Raw genomic sequence first — 23,015 nt, forward strand, 5'->3', positions numbered from 1 at the left:
CATTGTAAGAGGGGAAGTGGGGAATGAAACCATTCTCTAGATGATGCATGGCATTTGCATAGGTGCGTAGAAGATCTATATATTCCTTGTGGTTTCCTTTCAGCTGATGATGCTGATGTCTTGATCTTACGGAAGGTGGGTTTCTGGGAGACCCTGTGCTTTTTGTCAGGGCTGGTAATTGCATATCAGGTGGTGTTGTCCTTTTATTTTATTTCTTTAATGTATTTTATTGTGCATGACAAAATAATCACATTACAATAACAATTAGCAAGAGGAAGACATCACCAGCATCATCACCAATCTCAGAGGGACATAGCCTCCTTGCAGATCAATCCACACCCAGATCAATCACTCGCTAGGTCCTTAAGTTGGTCAGGCTGGATTTTCATTTTTGGCCCATCATTGGCGATCATATCATGCCACCAAAGCTTTTGGCAACCACAGTTGCTGGCTGGGTAGCAGCATTCCTGCTGATCTTCTATCTTAATATGGCTGTAACAAGAAAGTGTAAACACAAATACAGTAAAGAGAATGGGCCTGATCCTCAGCTGGAATAAATCTGCATAGCTCCATCAAAATCAATGAAGCTAAATTGATTTACACCCTGCTAAGGACTTGCCTCAATGTTTAAAAGAATCATTCTACAAAAACACCCCCCCTACTCAAGAAGAAGTACAAATGTCCATGTAAGACACTGTTGTGGAGATTAACTTTCTCTCCTCATGGGTCACATAGACATTTTAATTTTTAATTCAACAATTAAAAAGGGAAACAGCTAATCAAAACAAGCCCTTATGCAAGTACTGTTTATCTTTTCAGCAAATGTTGATTTTGTTAGGAACCAATGGTGTGTGCCTCCAAATGTAACATTTATTAATTTAATATCTGTGGGTATTTATGAGATTTCTGCTGCTTGTGCAGTTTAACAATGTGAAATCCAGCAGCTAAAATCAATAAGCAATTAAACTGTGCACTACTAATTAAAATAGATTTTTTTTTGTTCTAAATTGCATTTAGCCTGCAATTTACAGTTAGAACCTTCATAGAAACATATATTAGAAATGGAAAAGGGCTATAAAGTGATCTAATCCGTTTCTCCAGGGCAATGCAAGGTTGTTCTCTATAGCATATTCTCCAGTGTCCAGACCAGAAGTAAGTGTGTCAAAGCACTGGGAACTTCTTTCATTGAAGGATGTTTGTCCCATGGATCAGAACTCCTCAGGTGGTGTTGCAGTAAAGGATGGTATAAGAAGGACAACTCCTCTGAGGTCTCTTACATTGGACTCCTGGAAATACAAACCCAAGTCAAAATGGTTACACAGTGTTTATTTCTGAAAAGAAAAGAAAGAGATCCAATCTACCTTACTCCTATAGCTCACACCAGGAACCTGTTGCCATCTGCTGGAACATCCCAGCATCACACTTCCCACCGGAAAACCACCCATCTGGCCAGGGGACCCATTTTAAAAGGAAATCCACACTTTTGCAATAAGTCTTTTAATCAAACTTCAGATTATGGAATTTATGGGCGATCTAGTCAGACCAGTTTGCTGACACTCTAGGGTTCAGCTCTGGATTCACTGGGCCAGGTCCTCAGCTGGTTTAAATTGTCATGATTCCATTGACTTCAACCGAGCAAAAGCAATTTACACAAGTTGAGGATCTGGTCCATTGTGGTTTGTTTGGTGTGCCTGGGTTTACTGTGACTTTTAAGCCTGAAAGATGCTAACTGCTTCTACACACAATGATCCAAACCAACCACAAGAGCAACTCCGGGAGAATTATTTGAGCCGGAACTGCTTACGTGAGTAGTGAATCTGGATCAGTAAGTTAGAAACTTTTTTTTGGAAGTGGTAAAAAAGTCAGAAAAGTAACATTTTGCAAAAATTTTCCCCCAAAAATTCAAATTTGGACAAAAATTTCATTTTTTGAAGTTTTTTAAAAAAATAATAGCTCTCTAGCTAATTGGGGAAAACAAACAGGAAAAATGTGCACAACGCTATTTTTATGTGCCGCCAAAATTCTACTTTTGAAGAATTATTTCTCCAGAGCATTTCAGATATTGAAAATTTTTGACCAGTTGTCTTTTCCTTATTTTTGGTAGCCAGTATATGCTGCAGTCCATTTGGCTGAGGTATGTATAGCATTTCTGGTCAGTTCCTTTCCATGTTTCATTGTAGATTAAATATAAACATCTCTTTCTTTTGTAGGTCTGTTTGGTTGTTTTCATTTGTATTATTTTCAAAAATATGAAGAAAGCATTAAATTTAAAAAAAAACCAAACCAAAATCAGCATTAGGAAGCATTTCAAGCTTTAACCTTGGCCTAGGTATAAACAGAGCAAGAAGTTTAATTAAAGAGATTCTGTTTATGAGGAATCTATATACTTACATTCTGTACATTTTTAAACAGAGAGAGTAATTGACCATGAATACAATTTACCTACAGATATGATGGTTTCTCCATCACTTGCAGTATTTAATTCAAGACCAGGTATCTCTCTAAAATATGTTCTAGCTCAAACAGAAGTTATTGCCTTCAAGGAGAAATCATGGATGAGGTTCCTTTGGCCTGCAACTACAGGAGAACAGACTACATAATCATATGGGTCCCTTTGGCCTTAAACTCTATTAATCCTAATTCCATTTAAGGGTAGAAGCATGTGTGAGATTTCTACCATCCCCAGTAATCTGTGGGATTAAGGCCTCCCTCTCAACCTCAGCTGCCGTTAGGTGATGGATTTAGAATTGGTGATAGAAAACACTAATATTTTACATTTAAATGACACCTTTCATTGCAAACTATACACTGCACCAGTTAAGTGCAGCCATCTCTGGGCGGTGACAGCTCTTTGGGACCTACCACAACAGGGTGTGAACGGGAAATTCTGCCTCTGGACACCGGCGGAAACACCTAATGTTACAAAATGTGCCTTAAGCTTTTAACACATAAAACGAACAGAGAGGGCCTTGGTTTCTAAGGCCTCATCCTTGACTTTTTAACAGTCTCCTGTAAGAGTCTCCCACACACTGACCTTAAGTTGTCGAGGAAGGATGAAAGGCTGAGGTAATGCTGCTAGCATTGCAACCTGCTATGCCATGAAGTTTACCTAACACAGACTGGTTGCTTAGACCGTCCCCAGCACTCTCTCTGGCTACAGAACTGCGCCCAGAGGGAACAAAGCATGAGGATCTGAAACAGAGCAGCTAGGCGGTGAAGTTAATCCATTTGTTTCAACTTGCAAACAGATCTATCAGCAGCTTTTCAGCTATTTTCACTTTGCAATGCACGAATCCATCATAGCTGAAGCATCTGCTGCCAAGCCAACTGCTCCCCACAAATCACAATGCTGGGTCTTACCAACCCACTTATTATGTTTTAAAACATGGAAAGCAGTCCCCTGACTGTAAGTGGAAGCTCTCACCACAGCCTGGCTTTGTGGCATAGAGCACTAAGCATTGCCTTTCGCTGGCTCCAAAATGCAATTGATTATATTAATTTTCCATACAGCTCGCTAGTTGCCCCTCTGTTGGGAGTAGGTTAAGGCTGGTTTTGCTCTCATGCTTAGCACAGTTTAAATCTTCCTGCCTTATTGATTTTGGTAACTGTCTGAGCTTCGATTAAATCGAGTTCACCTGTGCATTATCTAATCTGCTCTGGGCTAGGGCTTGGTTCAGTATTCTTTGATCCCAGGGAACTTACTTGGGGTTATATCCTTCTGAGCCAGTTGGGAATTTACTTTGAACTTGGCCTTTTGCTGAGATTTACCTTCTGAGTCTGCTTTAAGCTGGCTCCGATGCCATGACCAGAAGCAAGACAGCCATGTATCTTATGAACCTAACCATTGAGCCATCCACAACTCAAAAGGGGAGATTCTACAGTCAGACATTTGGCTGTTGCTTTTATCCTCACGTTGACCTAGACAGGATCTGTTTTAGAAGCTGATATGATGCCTGATCAGTCACTATTAAAGGTCATTTTGATGCAATCAGGAATTTGGGGAAGGGGGTGAGTGGGAGCGTTCTTGCTGTTGTGCATAGAGCTATGTAACTGGGATGCTTTTTTGTATGCTGCACCTTTAAAGAGCCAATGGCTCTGCTGTCAGCAGGGAGCAATTCTGTGTTCATTTCAGCACACACTGCTAGCTGAGACATACCCAGGAGTGGTCTGTGCTTAAACACTTTATCAGCAGACGATGTTGGTTAGGAGTGTGGTTTTTTCAATCACATGACTATAGTGGAAAAAGCCCTACTATAGATGCTGTTGTGATGGTCTAAATGTGACATAATAGTATAGCTTATTATAGGCCCCAAACTAAAATAAACTGTACTAGTTCACACACTCTTGTATATGGATATAGCTGTGTCTACACTAGAAGGGTTTTGCTGCTTTAACTGTACTGTCATAATTAAAGCAGCAAAACATTTTAAGTATACACAAGTCTCCACACACTGTGCTTTCTGTCATGGAGCCGTTCTTTTTATGGTCTTCTAAGGGCTCGTGTACTCAGGAAAATTAACCTGAATTAACTTTTAAAGTGGATTAGCTAAACCACATTAAACCCTTATGTGAACACAATGATTCAGAATTAAAATGGCCTTCCTTTGGTTTTAATTTCCAAACTTTGCTAAGTGTCCCTGTATAGACAAGCCCTGAAATCAGCATCCTTCTGACTAGAAGTGTGAGTTGGCTTGTGTTGTTCCTGCAGAGCTGGAAAATAATACTATTTCCAATCATGTACCGGGACAGTCAGTTGTGCTGGAGGAGTTGAAACCTTTTGACAGGAGTTTCAATTAAAGATAACACTATACTTGTCAGGAAGGTTATCCCAAAAGCTTGAGGTATTGGGGATGCCATAAAAATTGACAATTTCTCCACTTCTCCTGAATTAATTCTGAATAAAAAGTTCCTTTCCTTCAGGGATGCTGGAACAATTTGTATAGTAGGGATGCTGAGAGCCATTGAACCAAACTATAAACCCTGGATATGATGGAAACCACTTCAAGCCAGGGGGTGCAACAGCACCCCCAGTTCCAGCATCTATACTCTCCTTTTAATTAAAGCATTTTGTAGTAATCTTAAATACAGACCAGCTCAAGTTGCTTATTTCAAGGTCTTTAATTCTGTTCCCACCAAATCAACTCCAAAACTCTGATTGTAGTGTGACAGGAGCAGAGTCAGGCTCATGCTCATCAAAAGCAAACCACTCCTAAAATGGGAAGAGGATCAGGCCCATAAAAAGCGAATTCCTTCTATGCTAATTCACTAGAACACGTGCACACTACGTTTTGGAAGGAGAAAAGTGACGGTATATTGGGATAATCAAAAGAGTCCCTCCTTGCCCAGAAATTGCTCATGCAACTCAAGGCCAATGCAGACAATTTCTCTCTGCAATTTGATTTCTTTGGAAATGGCAGCAGACTTTGCAATTTTCTTTCCAGCCAAGCTACACAAGGTCTGGAAGGATCAGAAATGCATACAGGACTTTCATGAGGCTTAAAACATTCTCTCATCTTTCATATCCAAGAAACAGACCTACTGACAGTGCTGGTATTAAGTCTAGACTCTAATGTCTTAAAACATTCGGCTTTTTCATCAGTGCCTGGGCCACTGTTGCAAAGGAATAAAGCTCTGAATCTTATAAAATACCAGCCTCTTAAAACATAAATATGGGGATCAGTTACAGAAGAATGGCAGAGGATTGAAAGGGAAGGTTATATATATGTATTCTAGGGCCAACAGTGGTCATTTGGGGAAAAAAAAAAAAGCTTTTTAAGGAGAATGGGGAGATATAAAATGAGATGGGTTTCAATGGCATTGGAAAACCCACTGTTATCCATGAACCCCCAAATGCCAACTGGGAAGGGGGTTGCAAGAATATCCTGATTCTGGAATATACATTCTGGTTCACCAAAGAGCAACAGGTGAAGTCTTAAATGAAAGCCAGGGTCACACTGATTGTTCATATCATTGTGAAATGTACATATAGATACCAGGTCAGGAGTTACATACGTCTACTGAAAATGTGCTTTAAAGTCCGTATCAAGGCAGACTTGACAAACAGGATTTTTTCTGCCAGATAAAAGAGGTTCTTTGACCTGTCTCTCTGTCAGCAGGTAAAGTAAGCATTGTAAGCCAACACGACGGCAAGTTATTGACATGTGAAGTCAACGGGGAGGCAGGACACTGGAGAATGAGCCACAAGGAGGTTAGACTGGTGAGTTTAGGCTCTAGAAAGCGTGTTACAGTTTTGTTTTATATGTAACTGTTTCCTTCCATTATCTATACACACTCTCTCAAATAGTTGATATTAAACTTGTTGTTTTTACTATAAATATATCTGAGTGCTGTGATGTTAAGTCAGGGGCTGTTCCTGAGCTGAATCACACAAATCGGGGTGCACACTGTTCCCTTGGTGGAGACAAGCAGAAGTGGTGTTTCTGTGGGTAACAGATGGGACATACAGTTCCAAAGGGGCTCGGGGACTGAGGTGCTCTGATGACTAGCCTGCATGGCACAGTAAGGACTGGCCTAGCCCAGAGGTGAATGTGTGGGTAGCTGACAGGCTGGTGGCCTCAGGGAGCTGACACCCAGTTAAGCACAAGCAAGTTTTTCTCATGCTGGTGATGGGGGCGGGGGAGGTTACAAGGTGACTCTCAAACCTGGATACCCTGAAAACTGTCACACCCACCACTTGCTTCCATGTTTCCCCCCCAGCTCAGGGCTAGATTCTGCAATGTGCCACGTAAGAGGTGCCCCACAGATAATAAAGCCCGGGTATAGGTCTTCACACCATCTTTGCACCCTCCAGATTCTGGGACGCTGTGGGGACTGCAGTGGCACCCAGCATAAGTTAGAAGAGCCCCGAGGACTGCTCAAACATACAGCAGCTTCCTCAGGGCTGTCTATGGGCCATGCAGCAGGAAGCCCAGAATTCCCAGAGTGCTGAATGCCACAAATACGCTCTCCCTCCCATCCCCGAGGCTGGGACTCTTCTACAGCTCTACACTGCTGGGGCAGCATGAGGGCCAGAATCCTCCCCTCTATATGCTGCTGTGGAAAACCTCCCAAGTGGGCCCAAATACCTATAGATGGCCTCATTTGTTCTGACCGGCTTTGGGACCTTTATTCTCTTCCTGAGATGATCCATTCTCACTCCTTGTTTTCTCTCCACAACACTCCTGTGACGTAGACTCCAGCCTCCTTTTACAGATGGAGACACTGAAAGACATGGAGGTAAAGGGACTTGCTCACAGCCCCTTAATGAGAAACTGGCAGAGGAGGGATTGCACATCCAAATACTTTATTCATTGATTGGTGGGTATGGATCCCAAATGCTTTACCCATTCATCTAGGCCAGCGGTTCTCAACCAGGGGTCCGAGCCCACCCTGGGGGGCCCATGAGCAGGTTTCAGGAGGGCCGCCAAGCAGGGCCAGCATTAGACTCACTGGGGCCCAAGGTAGAAAGCCAAAGCCCCACCACATGGGGTTGAAGCCTGTGCCCTGAGCCCCACCACCCGGGGCTAAAGCCAAAGCCTGAGCAATATAGTTTCAGAGGCGCTCCATGGGATGAGGCCCCAGGCAATTGCCCTGCTTGCTAACGCCGGCCCTGGCTTTTATATGCAGAAAACCAGTTGTTGTGGCACAGGTGTGCCAGGGAGTTTTTAATCGCACGTTGAGGGGGCCTCAGAAAGGAAAAGGTTGAGAACCCCGGATCTAGGCCACGCTGACTCATCTGGCAGCCAGCATTTTACCTTCAAAAGAAGAAACTGCATTAGAGAGAGAGATACTCGGTTCCTTGTATAGTTAAAGTGTCTTTATTTTATAAAATGTCATAGAAAGCTTCAACACCATCCACCGGTGGAACATCAGTAATTATTACACAGTAATTCAAACACAAGTTAGTATTTCACACTAGTCCCACACATCTGTTCCAGACACCATGGGTTAGCCCTTCTACTCAGTGTAATTTAGGACATTCCCTCACACCCTGTGCTTCACTCAGATGGCAAGGTATCTTCCCTCTCCCTGGGCTCATGCTTCTGTACTTGTGCCCACTGCAGCCACTACAAGGCCTTTGCTAGAAGCATCCTTGCCCTCTCTTTTCTGCAAAGCCATTGCCAATTACTCCTTCTGGCACCCTTGTATACCATGCTAAACAGTCATGATATTGATCAGAGGCTCTGCAACAAGGTCCCCTTTCTACTCTCGGAAGCACAAATAAAGGAACTCCTTGGCCATTACAGCTCATATTTATCTAAGCGCACAATGGCTTGTGCAAAGTGCATATCTAATTTGCATGTGCTGTTACTTCCACTGCACTCACCCACCATGGCTACTCGACCATTTGTGCATCAGCTGTGAGTGCAACTGCACACCAAACTTCTCTGAAGATCTAGGTCTCAATCCAGACCATTAGGTCTGCATGTGGAACCATTCCTGGCCGGTAGTTAGAAACTGTACTGAGAACATACCAGGCTCAGCTGTCTTCTAAGCATACTTGAGACTCCAACCTGCAAGCCTTCCCTGCACAAAGCCTTTATTGACTGATGAGAGTTCCACACCAAAAAGATTTTCAGGTTCAGGCCCACTGCAGGAAGTGGTTGAGACTCCAGAGGTACTCCTGTAGTCCCCACGTGGGCAAACAACCCCAGCACCCTCGCTTTAATCAAACAGGAACTTTACCTGAGAAAAGTTTGCAGGACTGGCCCCTAAATATATTTCCAGTTCACAGTATCAATCGGTATCTCTCAGAAACCTGCCTGTGATCACTGTTGAAAAGCATCGCATCCCTCTGGGGTTTTGTGATTTGAGTAAGCCAGGGACTGAGAAGTGCCATGTTTGAGTTAGAAAGTTTAGTCCCAGTTATAGTTCACAGTTTATACCATGGGGGAAAGTTCTCAAATCACAGCAGTGACACTCTACATTTATACAGCACTGCTCACCAGAGACCTGAAAATACCCACCATAGGTAAGTAAAGTGCTTTCCTATTGATAAACCTCAAGACACCCCTGTGAGGTAGGTCAATATTATACCCATTTCATAGATGGGTACACTGAAGCAAAGAGGTCACATGACAAACATGTCAGCAGCAGGGCCAGGAATAGAACCCAGAAGTCCTGATTACCACTTACCTCTGCTAACCTCCTTTCTCCCTTCAAGAGTGAACATTTGTATCACTGCACCAAGCAAAATAGGTGGAGTTTCCCTTTGAGGACTGGCCTGACCTTCTGTCAGTTATTTTCACCTGAAGCTGGCATGTGGCAATTTGCAGGTCAGTTCTTTGGTTGCAACAGGCGACGTCTACAGCAGAACTGAAATATGAACTGTAGATTAGTTTGTGGCGGAATCCACACGTTAAAGGGCCAGGATCAAAACCAAATTGTGCTTAAGAGACTGCAGCGAGATAAATACAACAGCATCCGAAAGAACGCAGTTTCCCCAACACAGCGGAATCTGTACATGGGGCCAGTGTCAGTAACACAGCTTTCCTATGTCCAGGTCAGCTGGCTTTCGTAAAGGCAACACTGGGCCAGATTCTGGTTTCAGATACACTGGTTTAAATCCACAGTGGGAATGCATTGGCTTTACACTAGGTTAACCAAGGTCAGGATCTGGTTGTTACTCTGCGAGCTGCCAGTCCCATCCTACTTAAAGGATTTAGTTTTTACATACATTTACTGCTGGTGAGAGATGTTGGTTTGACAAGCCTGAAGTATGTCATTTATCCACAGGTCAGAGCACAGGAAGCAGCAAAGCAAGCTTCCTCTGTGCTATTCCCTGTCCCTGGACAGATGGGAAGCATTGCAAATGGGAATTGCAGTCTCCATGGGCAGAGCAGCCCACCTCCGGAGACCGTCAGCAAGGGGGCCAGTTATAGCCACTTGCTGATGTGGCTTTTTGTGATGGGAGTGGTTAGACACCTGACTACTAGAAAGGGAACCCAGAACGACATTGTGGGTCTGGTTTTTAATGATCAGTGTGGGAAGGAGTGAGCTAGGGGGGAAAAGCCATTGTAAGCTCTTCACGTCAGAGACTGCCTCATTGTGTGTGTTTGTACAGCACCTACCACGCTGAGGCCTCAATTCTGATTGGGCGCTACTGTAACAGAAATAAAACAAACAATAAATAAAGAATTACAAGCGACCAGAAGAAAAATAATACTGACTCAACTGCTATTTAACCTGCACTTGCATTCTGGCTCTACCACCAAGCTTCTCTCTTCCAAAGGAAATGCCTAGAGAATAATAAATATCTACCACATTTGCATGTACAGTCCCCCTTTTATTCAAGGATCTGAAAGCGCTTCACAGAGGTAGGTCAGCCTCATTATCCCCACTTTACAGATGGGGAAATTGAGGCACAAAGAGAGCTAAGCAGCTCACCTTGCGAGTTGGTGACAGAGCCAGGAATCCTGACTCCCAGTTTCCCCACACCAACCACTATACCACACCTCTTCTGAACAGGAAATCAGAGCCACACTAGGTGCCTGCACTGTGCAGTACATTGAACACAGAGACCTAGTGCTGGATCTGATCTCCTTCAAGATTGTATCAGTGCTGAAGGAGTCAGCCACTAACACTGCTATTTACACCTCTGCCCTGGCAACTGCTTTAATTGTAAATTAAGCCCTTTCCCCACTCACGCAGTTTGCTATATGTCTACATACACACAGCACACCTCTAATCCATTCTCATCCAGGTAACACCCCCCAAACCCAATGCATCTATGGTGTAACTCCACTGACTTCAATGGTGTTACACCAGGGATGAACTTGGCTCAGTTCTCTCTAATGTTAAATGGCTCATCTCCCAACAATGACCTTCCTGTCCAGGGGCTCGAGCCCCTTCTTGCAAGATCGTGAACTTGGTGTCCCCAGGGTTAATGACTCTTCAGATGCCCATTTGTTTCCGAGTACAGCTCCTCATTCTTCCTGCTCCTCCAGGCATGGTACTTCTTCATGCTTTTCCTCCTAGCGAAGCGGCAAATGCTAACCATGAAAACCCAGGAGACCGCGTACATAATTACCCCCCCCACCTTAATGAACCACCTGGGCTTGGGTGACACAAGCTCGCAGTACATGAGCCAGGCCCCGACCCCGATCCGCACGCCCGTGAAGAGGCCCACGAAGAAGAAATCCACCACATCCCCCGTGAAGCTGTGGTAGAGCCCCATCTCCCGCAGGAACCAGCGGGCCTGCAGCAGCGGGTTGGTGATCTCACTGCCAAAGATGACAGCGTTGACTTCGGCAGCCGACTCACCCAGGGCCAGAGACACCGTGATTCCCAAGATGCTCACCATGTGATGGGCAAGCATCAGAGCGCCCTCTGCCTGGAAGTATACACACCAGGCCAGGTCGAAGAGGAAGTAGCCCAAGCTAAGGCACAGCCCGTGCACCTGGAGGGTTGTGTTCGGTGACCCTGGAAAGGAAAGACACCAGCTGGTGCATTAAAGAGAGGAGACACCAGGCAGGCAGGATCTGCGGAAGGGGCAAGGTGTTCTCTTCCAGCAATGGCCGCTTTGCCTGGCACTGAGCAAGGGAAAGCTGAGGAAGTCACAATAATGGCCTCTATGCTTGCAAAACACCTCCCGTCCCAAAAGGAGCCCAGAGAGCATTACAGAAACACGCGCCTCCCCCCAACACACCGTGAGTCACTTCTCTCCCAAATGTAGCAAGGCCTCCTGTGGAGGGCAGAACTCGGATGCACGCTGGCACATAAGACTGTGGGGAGGAAAATCCTCCCTGTAAGGCACAGCGCTCCTCCATCATGGGGAGCTATGACGTTCACAGCAGACAGGACCGCAGCTTCTAAGAGAGGGGCCACCCTACCAGAATTCAAACCTGTGGTTCCAGAGGGTCACAGGCCCGATTCCTCACAGCACTAAAGCCTCTATGCCAGTTCGGTTGGCAGAAAGGGGTTGCAGGACAGAGGTAAACCCCCCCCCTCCCCAAACCCTGGGAATATCTCCAGTGCAGGGGCCTCCTATGACCAGAACAGAGCTACTAGCTCCCCCTCCACAGGAGTGCCAGGTATGGGGCTGTTCTGGGGTGGACGGGCAGGGGCAGAGGGGGGGGAACGGGAGGTGGGATTCTTATGTCCCCATTATTCTGCATCCCTGCAAAAATCTCACAGGGGTCTTTTAAGAAAGAGCACAAATTAAGGCAGCCCTCAGTGCTGCACCAGCCCCTACTGGCCCCTGGCAGCCTCTCAACAGGGGAGGCACAAACTGTGCCCAACTCTGCCCTTGCACTGGTGCATGAAGCTGCCCCTGTGATTTGGAAACGGATGCTTATAACTCTAGGCCGTCCCCTCGGTCATGGTCATCATGCTTATAAATGCTTACCAGAGCGCTACTGGCCAGAGGCTGATAGGAGAGATGAAGGTGGAACCACAACAGCTATGGTCAGAGGCAGAAGCCTGGGGAGAGGCCCTTTCCCCTGCAAATCACTACCCGAAATCCTCTAAGTCCTGGGATTCCTACTAGGGCATATCAGCTGCTGGTTCACATTGGAAGCCCCCTTCAGGCTGCTGGAATCTAGCCGGACCTTCCCTCTCTCTTCCCATGTTGGGGAGGGGCTGAGTACTTTCTCACCATGATCAATCAGCCTATGTTTGTGTCCTCCTCCTCGTCCTTTGTGAATAGCTCTGGAGCCTCCTCTATCACCACTCAGCACTTTTCCAAGTAGCAGCGTGAAATTAACAAGAGGTTGTTAAGTTTCACTGCAGCTGCTCAGAATCTTGAGGGCAGGGGTGAGGAGTGTCAAGAATTCTGTCAATTTCACACTGCTGTTGCCTAGACAAAGCTATGAGCAGCAACAGAGGCACTTGGGCTGTCTGTCTGCCTGCACTCAGGAAGGCAGCACTGCATCGGGTCACATTTGGAATGCTGTCTTTGCAACCATAAGACTTGGAAGATTTTTTCTTTAAATGGAGGCTCATATTCTTCAGAAGTATATGAAATAATCCCCCTCCCTGTACAAACAAATCAGGCTCAGTTTCCTACTCACTAGCAGGTTTCTCATATTCCTTACATGCTTGGTGAGTGACAGCTTTAGTGCAATAATATTACTTTGCCCTCACACCCATTTCATAAGCAGTGTACACCAGTTACATGCTGAACTTGCCCCAGAGGCTTCCATGGGATTAGCACCTACTTACTTCAGTCTGCTTTTGGGGCATAAATGAGAGATCCCAGCCTTGAGGAGTTTAAAATCCCCAGCAAAATGCACAGATACAGTGCAGACAAAGAAGCAGGGAGAGTTAGCCATAGCCAATCTGATGGCAGGGCAGGGGAGAGAAGCGGGTTTGAATGAAGCCGTTCCAGAGGGAGCAGGCTGCAAAGAGACTCAGAGTGAGACCAGAAGAAGGCGACAAAGGGAGCACTAACAACACTAATTAGAATCCCCCCTTCCTGGAACCAATTACATTTTGGCTGGAGCTGGAGCCCAAGAAGGGAACAGCCAGCAAGATCCACTGAGGAAGATGGGTGCGCTCCTGCTGCTCAGAAGACACTACTCTCTGCCATGAGATCAGTCACCTGGGGCAAAACTCCCATAACACACCTGGGTGAGTCAAAGGCCAGGGGCCATCGATAAAACCAATGTAAGCAGAGAGGCAGGTGGCGAGGACACCGTGGGTCAGAGTGACCAGCCGGCAGCTCCACTCGTAGCTACGGTGCTTATACCGATGGCAGAACCAGGTGTAGAGAGACAGCCAGGAGATCAGACTGCAGGTCACCCGGAGGGGCATAGAGGCCATCATCCTAGGACAGGGCAGGGAGACAGAGAAAGATTAGTTAATCTAGTCACATGCAAAGTCAGTTGGCTTCATCACAGCATTTCCAGACTTACCACTAAATTGCTCTGACTCCTCCCCTATATAAATTAGTATTTTCTGCTGCTGCTGCTTGTTATAACAAATTATTTTGAAGGCACCTGCTGCCATAGCACATGAGCATGCAGCAAATCCTATTACAGCTGCCACCTTCTCTCTTCCCCTGCCTCTGACAGAGCCATTTTACTTGGGTAGGGAACCATTGCAGGCAATGGGATAGAATACAATAAGTAGCAGCCTCACCAGCTCTCAAATCGCTTCCCAAAAGAGGGATCAGCATCATAATCTCCATTTTTCAGATGGGGACCCTGAGCTACAGAGAGGCGATATGAATTCTCCCTGGTCACACTGGGACTCATCCGCAAGGTTTGGAATGTAAGGTCTCTTGCCTCTCAATTCTGGAACAGGCTAACCCTTACTGCCAGGGAACCCTCCATGACTCTGTTAGGAGAAAGCCTGTCTGAAAGCAGTGCATCCTGCGGAACACTCTGAAGGTGATGAGAATTAGACCCACTAGGAGTGAATTCCAGTGGCTGGCCCAGTATTGAGAAAGCAGCCCATGGGGAGTGCCAGCTGAAGCAACCTCACCAGTCTTACCTGTTGTGAGGAGGTGTGTTGAGAGAGACGGTCTTCTAGGCCACTAGGTCCTAGCCCAGTTGGGTCCTTAAAGACCAGGACTTGGAAATAGACCCATTATCAGACTGGCAGCCAGAGTAGAGGGCAGAGCACAGGTGGAATGTGTTCTCAGCCATCTACTCTACCTAAGTGGCAGGCTGCTGCATTTTCAGAAAGTTTTAAGACTGCGCTCCAAATAAGAGAGTCATCCCTGGGCCTCAAGGTTCCCTCTCCTCCCGTGCCTTCTGCCTCTGAAAGGTCTGCCAGTCGCATCACCTGCCCTGCTTTGTAACATTGCTCATGGAGGGCAGCGTCTCAATTCTACCTCTGCCGGAACAAGAGAAATATTTTGCACTCCTACAGGACTTGCCACCCGAGGAGCGAAGCCTGTCACAAACATTAAAGGACTGAGAGAATAATATGGATATAAGGAATAGCCAACATGGATTTGTCAAGAACAAATCATGACAAACCAACCTAATGTCCCTCTTTGACAGAGTTACTGGCCAAGTGCAGTAGATGGCAGAAAGCTTTAGATGGGATGTATCCAGATTTTACTTAGGGGTTTGACAAAGTGCCACATGAAATTCTCATTAGCAAACTAGATAAATGTGGTCTAGATGAAACAATTGTCAGGGAAGTACACAATTGGTTGAAAGACCACACTCAAAAAGCAGATCAACTGTTCGCTGTCAAACTGGGAGAAGGAACCAAAGTGGGGCTCTACAGGGGTCAGAATTAGGTCCAGTACCATTCAATATTTTCATTAATGCCTTAAATAACAGAGCGGAGAGTACACTTACAAAATTTACAGATGACAGCAAGCTGGGATTTCTCCCATTGACAATCCAGGCCTAAGTGACTTAGATTCAAAGAAGATTAGGTTTGGAAGAGACCTCAGGAGGTCATCTAGTTCAACTCCCTGCTCAAAGCAGGACCAACCCCAACTAAATCATCCTTGACTTGGCCAAAGTGTCACAGAGACTGCGTGGAGGAGTCAGGAATTGACACCAGATCTCCTGAATCCCAGCCCAGTACTGTAACTCCCTCCTCTCCAGGATAAAACATATCACACCAGGGCTCCACCTCCCTACTGCCGCTCTCCCGCCTCACCACAATATCCTCCAATTTACTTTATATTCAGTCTAAACTCAAAATGTTGCAGGGTGAAGGCGAGTGCACAGCACATGTGCTGGTCACTGTTTTTGTCTCTCCATCTGTTATAGCAGGCACAAATGTCTGATCCAAAATCTTGGGAATAAATGGATGCTCCTGTTTCTTTTGAATAGGGCAGGTAACTGGTACTCCAAGTTATCGCTGAGGGAAAGGGTATAGAGAGCTGGGACTAGTGGGGGCCGAAAAAGCCAACTCTAATGGTACAAGGCAGGACTTGTCCATCTAGTTTGAGTCTGAATCCTAGCTCAGATACCAGGGCTCACGCTTTCCCTACATGACACAGGAAACAGCAGAGGGAGCAAGAGAGGAAGTGAGTTTGTGTGTGTGGTTTTTGGGAGGGGGGTGAGGGGGTGAGAGAACCTGGATTTGTGCAGGAAATGGCCCAACTTTATTATCATGCACATTGTGTAAAGAGTTGTCACTTTGGATGGGCTATCACCAGCAGGAGAGTGAATTTGTGTGAGGGGGTGGAGGGTGAGAAACCTGGATTTGTGCTGGAAATGGCCCACCTGATGATCACTTTAGATAAGCTATTACCAGCAGGACAGTGGGGTGGGAGGAGGTATTTTTTCATATTCTCTGTGTATAAATAAAGTCTGCTGCAGTTTCCACGGCATGCATCCGATGAAGTGAGCTGTAGCTCACGAAAGCTCATGCTCAAATAAATTGGTTAGTCTCTAAGGTGCCACAAGTACTCCTTTTCTTTTTGCGAATACAGACTAACACGGCTGTTACTCTGAAACAGAAAGTTGAGCTGCAGGAAGGAATCTTTAGGGCCTGAATCGCCTTTGGGTCCAGCCCTGAGCCCGTGTAAAGACCAGCACTGAACATAACGAAATAAAGATCACTCCCAGAGGCAGCCTGTCATGCTGGAAGCTGGCGAATGCCATTCGGCTCGTCCTAGCACCAGGCTGCGCCAGAGGAAGGATGCAGCCAAAATAATACATCAGGAAGGGAACACAGCACGAGTAGGACTTTGAAATAACATCTCTCCCTGACCTGCTGAGCTAGGAGGGAGTTTAGGAGCAGCTGATCGCTGTATCCTGCCATGATGCAAGGAGGAGCAGAGCTGGATCGCCTTTCTCCACGGGGGGTGGGGGGGAGGCTGCCCAGTCTAATAAGGAAGCAGCCCCCAATGCCGAGGGTCTCTTCCCCCATCCTGTACTAACCAGTGCGGCGAGAGATGGTGAACCCCTTATCGCCACCCTGAGCCCGGGCAGGATGAACTGGTGTACGCCCCCCTTGGTCCAGAGAGATGCCACCCCCCGTGTGCCCCCTTTAGTCTAGAGGAATGGGGCTTCCAATGCACCCTCTTGGCCTGGAGAGATGGGAACCCCCCATGCGCCCCTTTTGATCTAGACGGATGGGACCCCCTCCCCGTGCGCCTCCTTGAGCCGGAGAGATGGGGAACCCCCCCTCGTGCACCTTCTTTAGTCTAGAGGGATGGGGCTCCAATGCACCCTCTTGGCCTGCAGAGATGGGGTACCCATGGACCCCCTGGGTCCGAAGAGACAGGGATCCCCATGCGCCTCCTTTGGTCAAGAGGGATGGGGACCCCCCCCCGTGTGCCCCCTTGGGTCTAGAGGGATGGGCCCCCCCCGTGGGCCCCTTTTGATCTAGACAGATGGGACCCCCTCCCCGTGCGCCTCCTTGAGCCGGAGAGATGGGGGACCCCGCGAGCCCTCTTTAGTCTAGAGGAATAGGGCTTCCAATGCATCCCCTGGGTCCGGAGAGAGGGGGACCCCCCGTGCGCCCCCGGGGCCCGGAGAGAGGGGGACCCCCCGTGCGCCCCCTGGGTTTGGAGAGAGGGGGACCCCCCGTGCGCCCTCTTTAGTCTAGAGGAATAGGGCTTCCAATGCATCCCCTGGGTCCGGAGAGAGGGGGACCCCCCGTGCGCCCCCGGGGCCCGGAGAGAGGGGGACCCCCCGTGCGCCCCCTGGGTTTGGAGAGAGGGGGACCCCCCGTGCGCCCTCTTTAGTCTAGAGGAATAGGGCTTCCAATGCATCCCCTGGGTCCGGAGAGAGGGGGACCCCCCGTGCGCCCTCTTTAGTCTAGAGGAATAGGGCTTCCAATGCATCCCCTGGGTCCGGAAAGAGGGGGGGACCCCCCGTGCGCCCCCGGGGCCCGGAGAGAGGGGGACCCCCCGTGCGCCCCCTGGGTTTGGAGAGAGGGGCACCCCCCGTGCGCCCTCTTTAGTCTAGAGGAATGGGGCTTGCAATGCACCCTCTTGGCCTGGAGAGATGGGGCCCCCCTCGTGCGCCCCCTGGGTTTGGAGAGGGGGGGACCCCCCGTGCGCCCCCGGGGCCCGGAGAGAGGGGGGGACCCCCCGTGTCCCCCCTTTAGTCTAGAGGAATGGGGTTTCCAATGCACCCTCTTGGCCCGGAGAGATGCGCCCCCCCCGTGCGCCCCCGGGGCCCGGAGAGAGGGGGCCCCCCCGGGCGCGCCTGGCGAGGTTACCTGCCCAGAGCGCCAGGCCTCCGCCGGGACCCCGCCGGTCTCTCGGCCACAGGAACCAGAGAGCGCCGCGCAGGAGGCTCCGGCAGCCGGGGAGGATCTCGGCTTAGAGTCGCCTGCTGGCGCGGAGGACGGACGGCAGCACGGGGCCAGCGGAGCAGAAAGCTGCCGGGGAGAAGAGAACAAACTCCCCCCAGACCCCTACGTACGGGGGGGGGGAAGAGATTTGTTTGTTTATTTATTTATTTTGGCGCGGGAGGGGCAAGAAACACAACCCCCCCCCTCTGCCCTCGCCCGCAGTCTCTCCCAGCGCACAGGAGAAGAGGCTGTGACTTACAGTGGCATGATGTGCATTACAGTATTAGCACCCCCAAAGACACCCCCCAGCCGAATCAGGGCCTTGCGGTGCTTGGCCAGGGAGAAGGACATCCCCAGGCACAAACAGAGGTAGGGAAAGAGAACTACTTCACCCACTCCACCCTGTGTGCTGATCCAGAGCATGGGGAAGGAGGGACCACTAACTCCCGCCTGGAGGCAATAGACACTGACCTAGTGAATGGCTGCATTACTGACTCACTGGTGGGGCAACTCTGCATCAGCTCAGACAGCTGATGTTTGCCAGATGCTGGGAATGGGCGGCAGGGGATGGATCGCTTGGTGATTCCCTGCTCTGTTCATTGCCTCTGGGGCACCTGGCCTAGGCCGCTGTTGGAAGACAGGATAGTGGGCTGGATGGACCTTTGGTCTGACCCAGTATGTCCATTCTGGTAGTTCAGTCCCATTAAATCAATATACAGCCACTGTTCCTTACGTAAAGATTGAGGCAAGAGGGGGGAAAAGAGCCATACACCCTAAGCACAACTTCACATGCCCAGATCTGGGGCAGCAAAGCATAACCCCCTTTCTCAACCTTCCTTCCCACAGAGATCCATCCAGTGGTTATAAAACCTAGAGCTTTGCTTTGATTGGAAAGTCTTGTGGCAGGGACTCCTTTTCTCCTTGATGTGTGAACAGAACCTAGCCCCACAGGGCGTGTTGACACTGTCCCTGGGATCCTGGGCCACAGATTCAGTGTTTCCAAGCCCACGTCTATACTGCATCGTAAACTTAGGCTTAGAGCGGCTGGACCTGGAACTCACAGCCTTGCAAACAAGTCCCTACGGCCCTCGACAGATCCGCTGCTGTAGTTCTGCAGCTTTAACTGCATCCACGCTGCAAAATAAGAGGGCTTGGACCTACATCACAGCAGGACTCAGGGTCGGATACCCTCCCCCCCTCCTTCCTCAACCTGGGTCCTGGGGGGCTTGCTGATCTGAATCAGCCTGATCTGTGTGTGGTGAAAGGAAGACTTGGGCTCAGTCATATCAGATCCCAGACTTAGTGTGCAGTGTAGACGTACCCTTTAGAGCCCTGAACACGGAGGGGAGGGGGCAGTAGATGCTACTACAATACATGTAAATTATGTAGATCATCTGCCTCTTCAGGGGATGCGACAATGAAGGCTGCTGTACTAAAGGGCCTTCTTGTGTTAGCTAGTGAAAATGGTGAGCGTTTTGATGGTTTTTTTTTTAAACCACACTGAAGCACTCAGTGGCCTCTGCTCATCCAACCCAGGCTCATCACTGCACCCACAAAATCCTCCTCAGGGTAGGGTGTATGTTTCTCAGATTCACGGAGGAGAGAGAGAGAGATGAAAGCAGTCCCCCACATCTGCAACAAGAGAAACATTTATCACGCTTTAACTAATGAGACATTTAAGGCTGGCCGGGTGTGGTTTGTGCTGTAGAGCATGGCTCAGTTCCCATATGCACTGTGCCGTGCATTATGTATCACTCAAACTTGGCTTTCTGGTAGATCAGGTATAGGCTCCTATTATTTCAAGCAGCTCATAGTTTAGGGGTGATGAAACTAAACCTCTCCTGTAAGGGAACAACCCTACTTTTCCCACACAGCTTTTTCCCCATTTCTACATGCCTGAGCCTTTGCTGAGGTAGGCCAGGCTTGTAGAGACCCCAGGCTCAAATCCTGTTTGAGAAACCGGCAGAGTCATGGCATTTGATCTGCTGCTGCCAGTACCATAGATTGCAAGAATCAGTGTTGACAGCCACAGCCTAGGAAGTCGGAGGTAGTGCATTGCTTTGAAGGACTCAGGGAGGAACAACCAGCACTGTGACTGGCAGTAATACAGCAGTGTTAAGGGCCCAACTGAGATCAGGGCCCCCATCAGCCCAGGTGCTCTAGATAAAGTCTTATTAGACAGGACAGACACAGGAAATTTTATACCTACACCTGGGAGAATTCAATTTTTGATTTTTTAAAATAATTTCAACACATTTATTTTTAAGCATCAATTTACATTTTCAGTTGTACAAAGTGATGATTAAGTTTATGTTTATCAAATTTTCACAGTTGCAGGAAATTAGGAGGGACCAGACAATTTTTTAATAGTCGATAATGAGATTCAACGAGTGACCACTTTACAACAGTTAAAACATAAATGGTCAATATCACATCAAAACATACAAAGTAAACATCCTTAAATTAAGCTCTGAAAAGTTCTCAAGCAGCATCTCTCTTACTTTGCCGATCTATAAATTGATTATTATGGATGGAAATGTCAGTTTTGGTGTGGTCAGTGAAACTGAAATTCGCCAATAAAAATCTAGCTCTTCCAGGTCTAATTATACCCATTTTATAGATGGGGAAACCCAGGTACAGAGAACAAGTGACTTGCCCAGTGTCCCAGGGGAAAGTATGGGGCAGAGCCAGGATTTGAACCCAGATCTCCGGAGTCCCAGGACAGTCATTTCATCTGTAGGCTATCCTTCAACCTACATTTTTTCCTTTTTCCATTCCAGTTAGCACGAGGGGCGTAACGTGCACAGTAATAGAACGCTAGATTTGTTAGGCTGCATGACTTACAAATCTCAAAGATATTTCTTGTCAAACAGTGAGTTGTGTAATTTGAGGGGAGCCCCAGTAGCTCCCCTCAAATTACAAGCGGAGTTAGTTGAAGATTTCTGGGCACTTCCTTTTGATAAGTGTATTTTGATAAGTGATTTTCCTGTAGTTTTATCTGCCAACTATCCCATCATTCCGGGGACCTGCTTGTTTTTATTAAGGATCAAATCATCCAAAACAATAGCAGATTTAACAGTGATTTCTAACTCAGATCCATCAGCTGTCTCTAGTTTGGGAAGGGGATGGTGCATAAAGAGACTTCATCTTCTTACACCTGGAAGAGAAGATGGAGAACTATAAAGGGCTGCTAGCACTGGGAGACTGGGACATAAAGGCCTCTCACATAGTCCCTCTTTTTAATGTTAATTGAGTGTCCCTGCCGAAGCATTTTACCAGCTGCTTACTATATAAAGGTTTTCCTAAAAAACACAGCCACCTCTGGGTTGGACGTCAGCAGTGGACGACAGGGTACAGCCAGAACAAGAAGGGAATTTTAGACAAGGTCATTTTAGAAGACCTCTGTTTTAAGCAAAGAGCCATAGGACCTTTCCTGCCCAGCAAGAGCGGACACTACCTTGGTTTAAAAGGGTCTCATCTAAGATTCCCCCTAAAACCTATACACATACTGCATAGTACTTGCTATCAGAACCATATTGGCCCTTCTGAGAAGTGAGTCTAGGTGTCCCAAAGCTGATTGTAAGAGGACTACCTTCTCTGTCCTTTGGGCAACCAAAAACAGGCTGATGCTTTGTAGTTTTATAACCACCTGTTTGGTCCCTTCCACCAGTTCATCAGTACAGCCTTGTGCAGCGACATACAAGTGGACGCTTTAGCCCACTCTCTGGAGTCTTTGACACAAAGGTTTCCTTGCCTGAGATCCTGATCCCTTGGACCCACCTACCTTTTCCTCTTGCACTTCCTTCTTCTCCTTGAGCTATTCAGAACCATCAATCCATCAGCTGGGAACAGCTAATCAGCCTCCTGCCTAATTAAGCCATTGAGCACCCATCTCCCAATCAAGTCCACAGCCGTGCAGGGGGGGAGAGAGAAAAGCAAGTACTTCTGGGTCAGACTTCTGGGTCATCTCTTGGCTCCTTGCTCTGTCAAGCAGATGCTTTGGCCAACAGAACTGGACCCAAAAAGGTTCTGGAGTACAGCAGCTAGCAGGTGAAGGCAATGCATTTGCTTTAGGAGAGAGGTCAGCAAGCAAGCCACAACCATACTGGGTCCTACCATCCTGCGTTTAAAGAGAGACGGTGCACAGCAAATGTATGTTACAAAAGACTGTCACTTTATTAGAAATCTTATCAGCTTGGAGCATTAATAATCAAACTTGGGCAAGGAGTTCATGCCTCATGCTAGTCCCGTCACACAACCTTAGCATAGCCAAGGGCTCCAGCTGATTTGCACGTGTATTTCCATAAAGACTCCATTTGTATTGCCAGCCATAACGCATTCAGAATAAATTTAACCACCTTTGAGGCTGCATCGTCTCTCTTTTTCTTCCAATTCCCCTTCATTTTTCGACTTGCTCCTTGCAACTGCGGCTTCCTTTCCTGTCCCCACATGAGATTCTCTCCCCCCACTTACTCCCCTTCACTACCCCACCTCTCACACACTGTTGCATTCCTCATTCACCTGAGTGCACCGCTTCCCCCACCCTCAACCCCAAGGCAGATAACAGCGCAAAGCCGGGCAGCAACAATAGGTTCCGAATAAGGGGGTGGGGAATAGAAGACCCTCGATCACCACGGGAGCCGTATTCCCCACTAAAGTCATTCATCCCATCTTCAAACTCCCCCAGTAGCAGTGACACCATGGCTTTGATAGAGCAGGGGGAAGGCTCACCCTTCCCAGCGTGATGAACTTTCAGAAGGGGTGGGGAATTCAACCTAGGTAGCCTGAGGCCAACCCATGGCCATTCGTTCCTCAGCTGTAACAGGAGAGGTTTTACAGCAGAGCTGAAAGGTGAG

The 23,015-nt window shown here is 47.8% G+C and overlaps 1 protein-coding gene across 5 annotated transcripts; it reads right to left on the reverse strand.

The window, feature by feature from the left end:
• Positions 1-238: 238 nt before the first annotated feature.
• LOC140901644 (TLC domain-containing protein 5) lies at positions 239-18,147 on the reverse strand. Of its 5 annotated transcripts, XR_012155914.1 has the most exons (6): positions 18,085-18,147; positions 13,566-13,765; positions 11,052-11,421; positions 9,136-9,315; positions 7,086-7,221; positions 239-1,286 (listed from the first exon to the last, which is right to left on the reverse strand). XR_012155914.1 is itself a non-coding variant. In XM_078849878.1 (5 exons), the coding sequence occupies exons 2-4, from the start codon at positions 13,762-13,764 to the stop codon at positions 9,159-9,161; spliced, it is 726 nt and encodes a 241-aa protein (XP_078706004.1). In that variant the 5' UTR covers position 13,765; positions 18,085-18,147; the 3' UTR covers positions 6,561-7,221; positions 9,136-9,158. The 5 variants fall into 5 exon arrangements, 4 of the variants coding, with proteins under 4 accessions (XP_078706004.1, XP_073176952.1, XP_073176951.1 ...); XM_078849878.1 differs by lacking the exon at positions 239-1,286 and having other exon boundaries at positions 6,561-7,221; XM_073320851.1 differs by lacking the exons at positions 239-1,286; positions 7,086-7,221 and adding an exon at positions 7,229-7,754.
• Between the last annotated feature and the right edge of the window lie 4,868 nt (positions 18,148-23,015).

This window comes from Lepidochelys kempii, chromosome 22 (assembly GCF_965140285.1).
Source record: "Lepidochelys kempii isolate rLepKem1 chromosome 22, rLepKem1.hap1, whole genome shotgun sequence".
Lineage (NCBI taxonomy): Eukaryota > Metazoa > Chordata > Testudines > Cheloniidae > Lepidochelys > Lepidochelys kempii.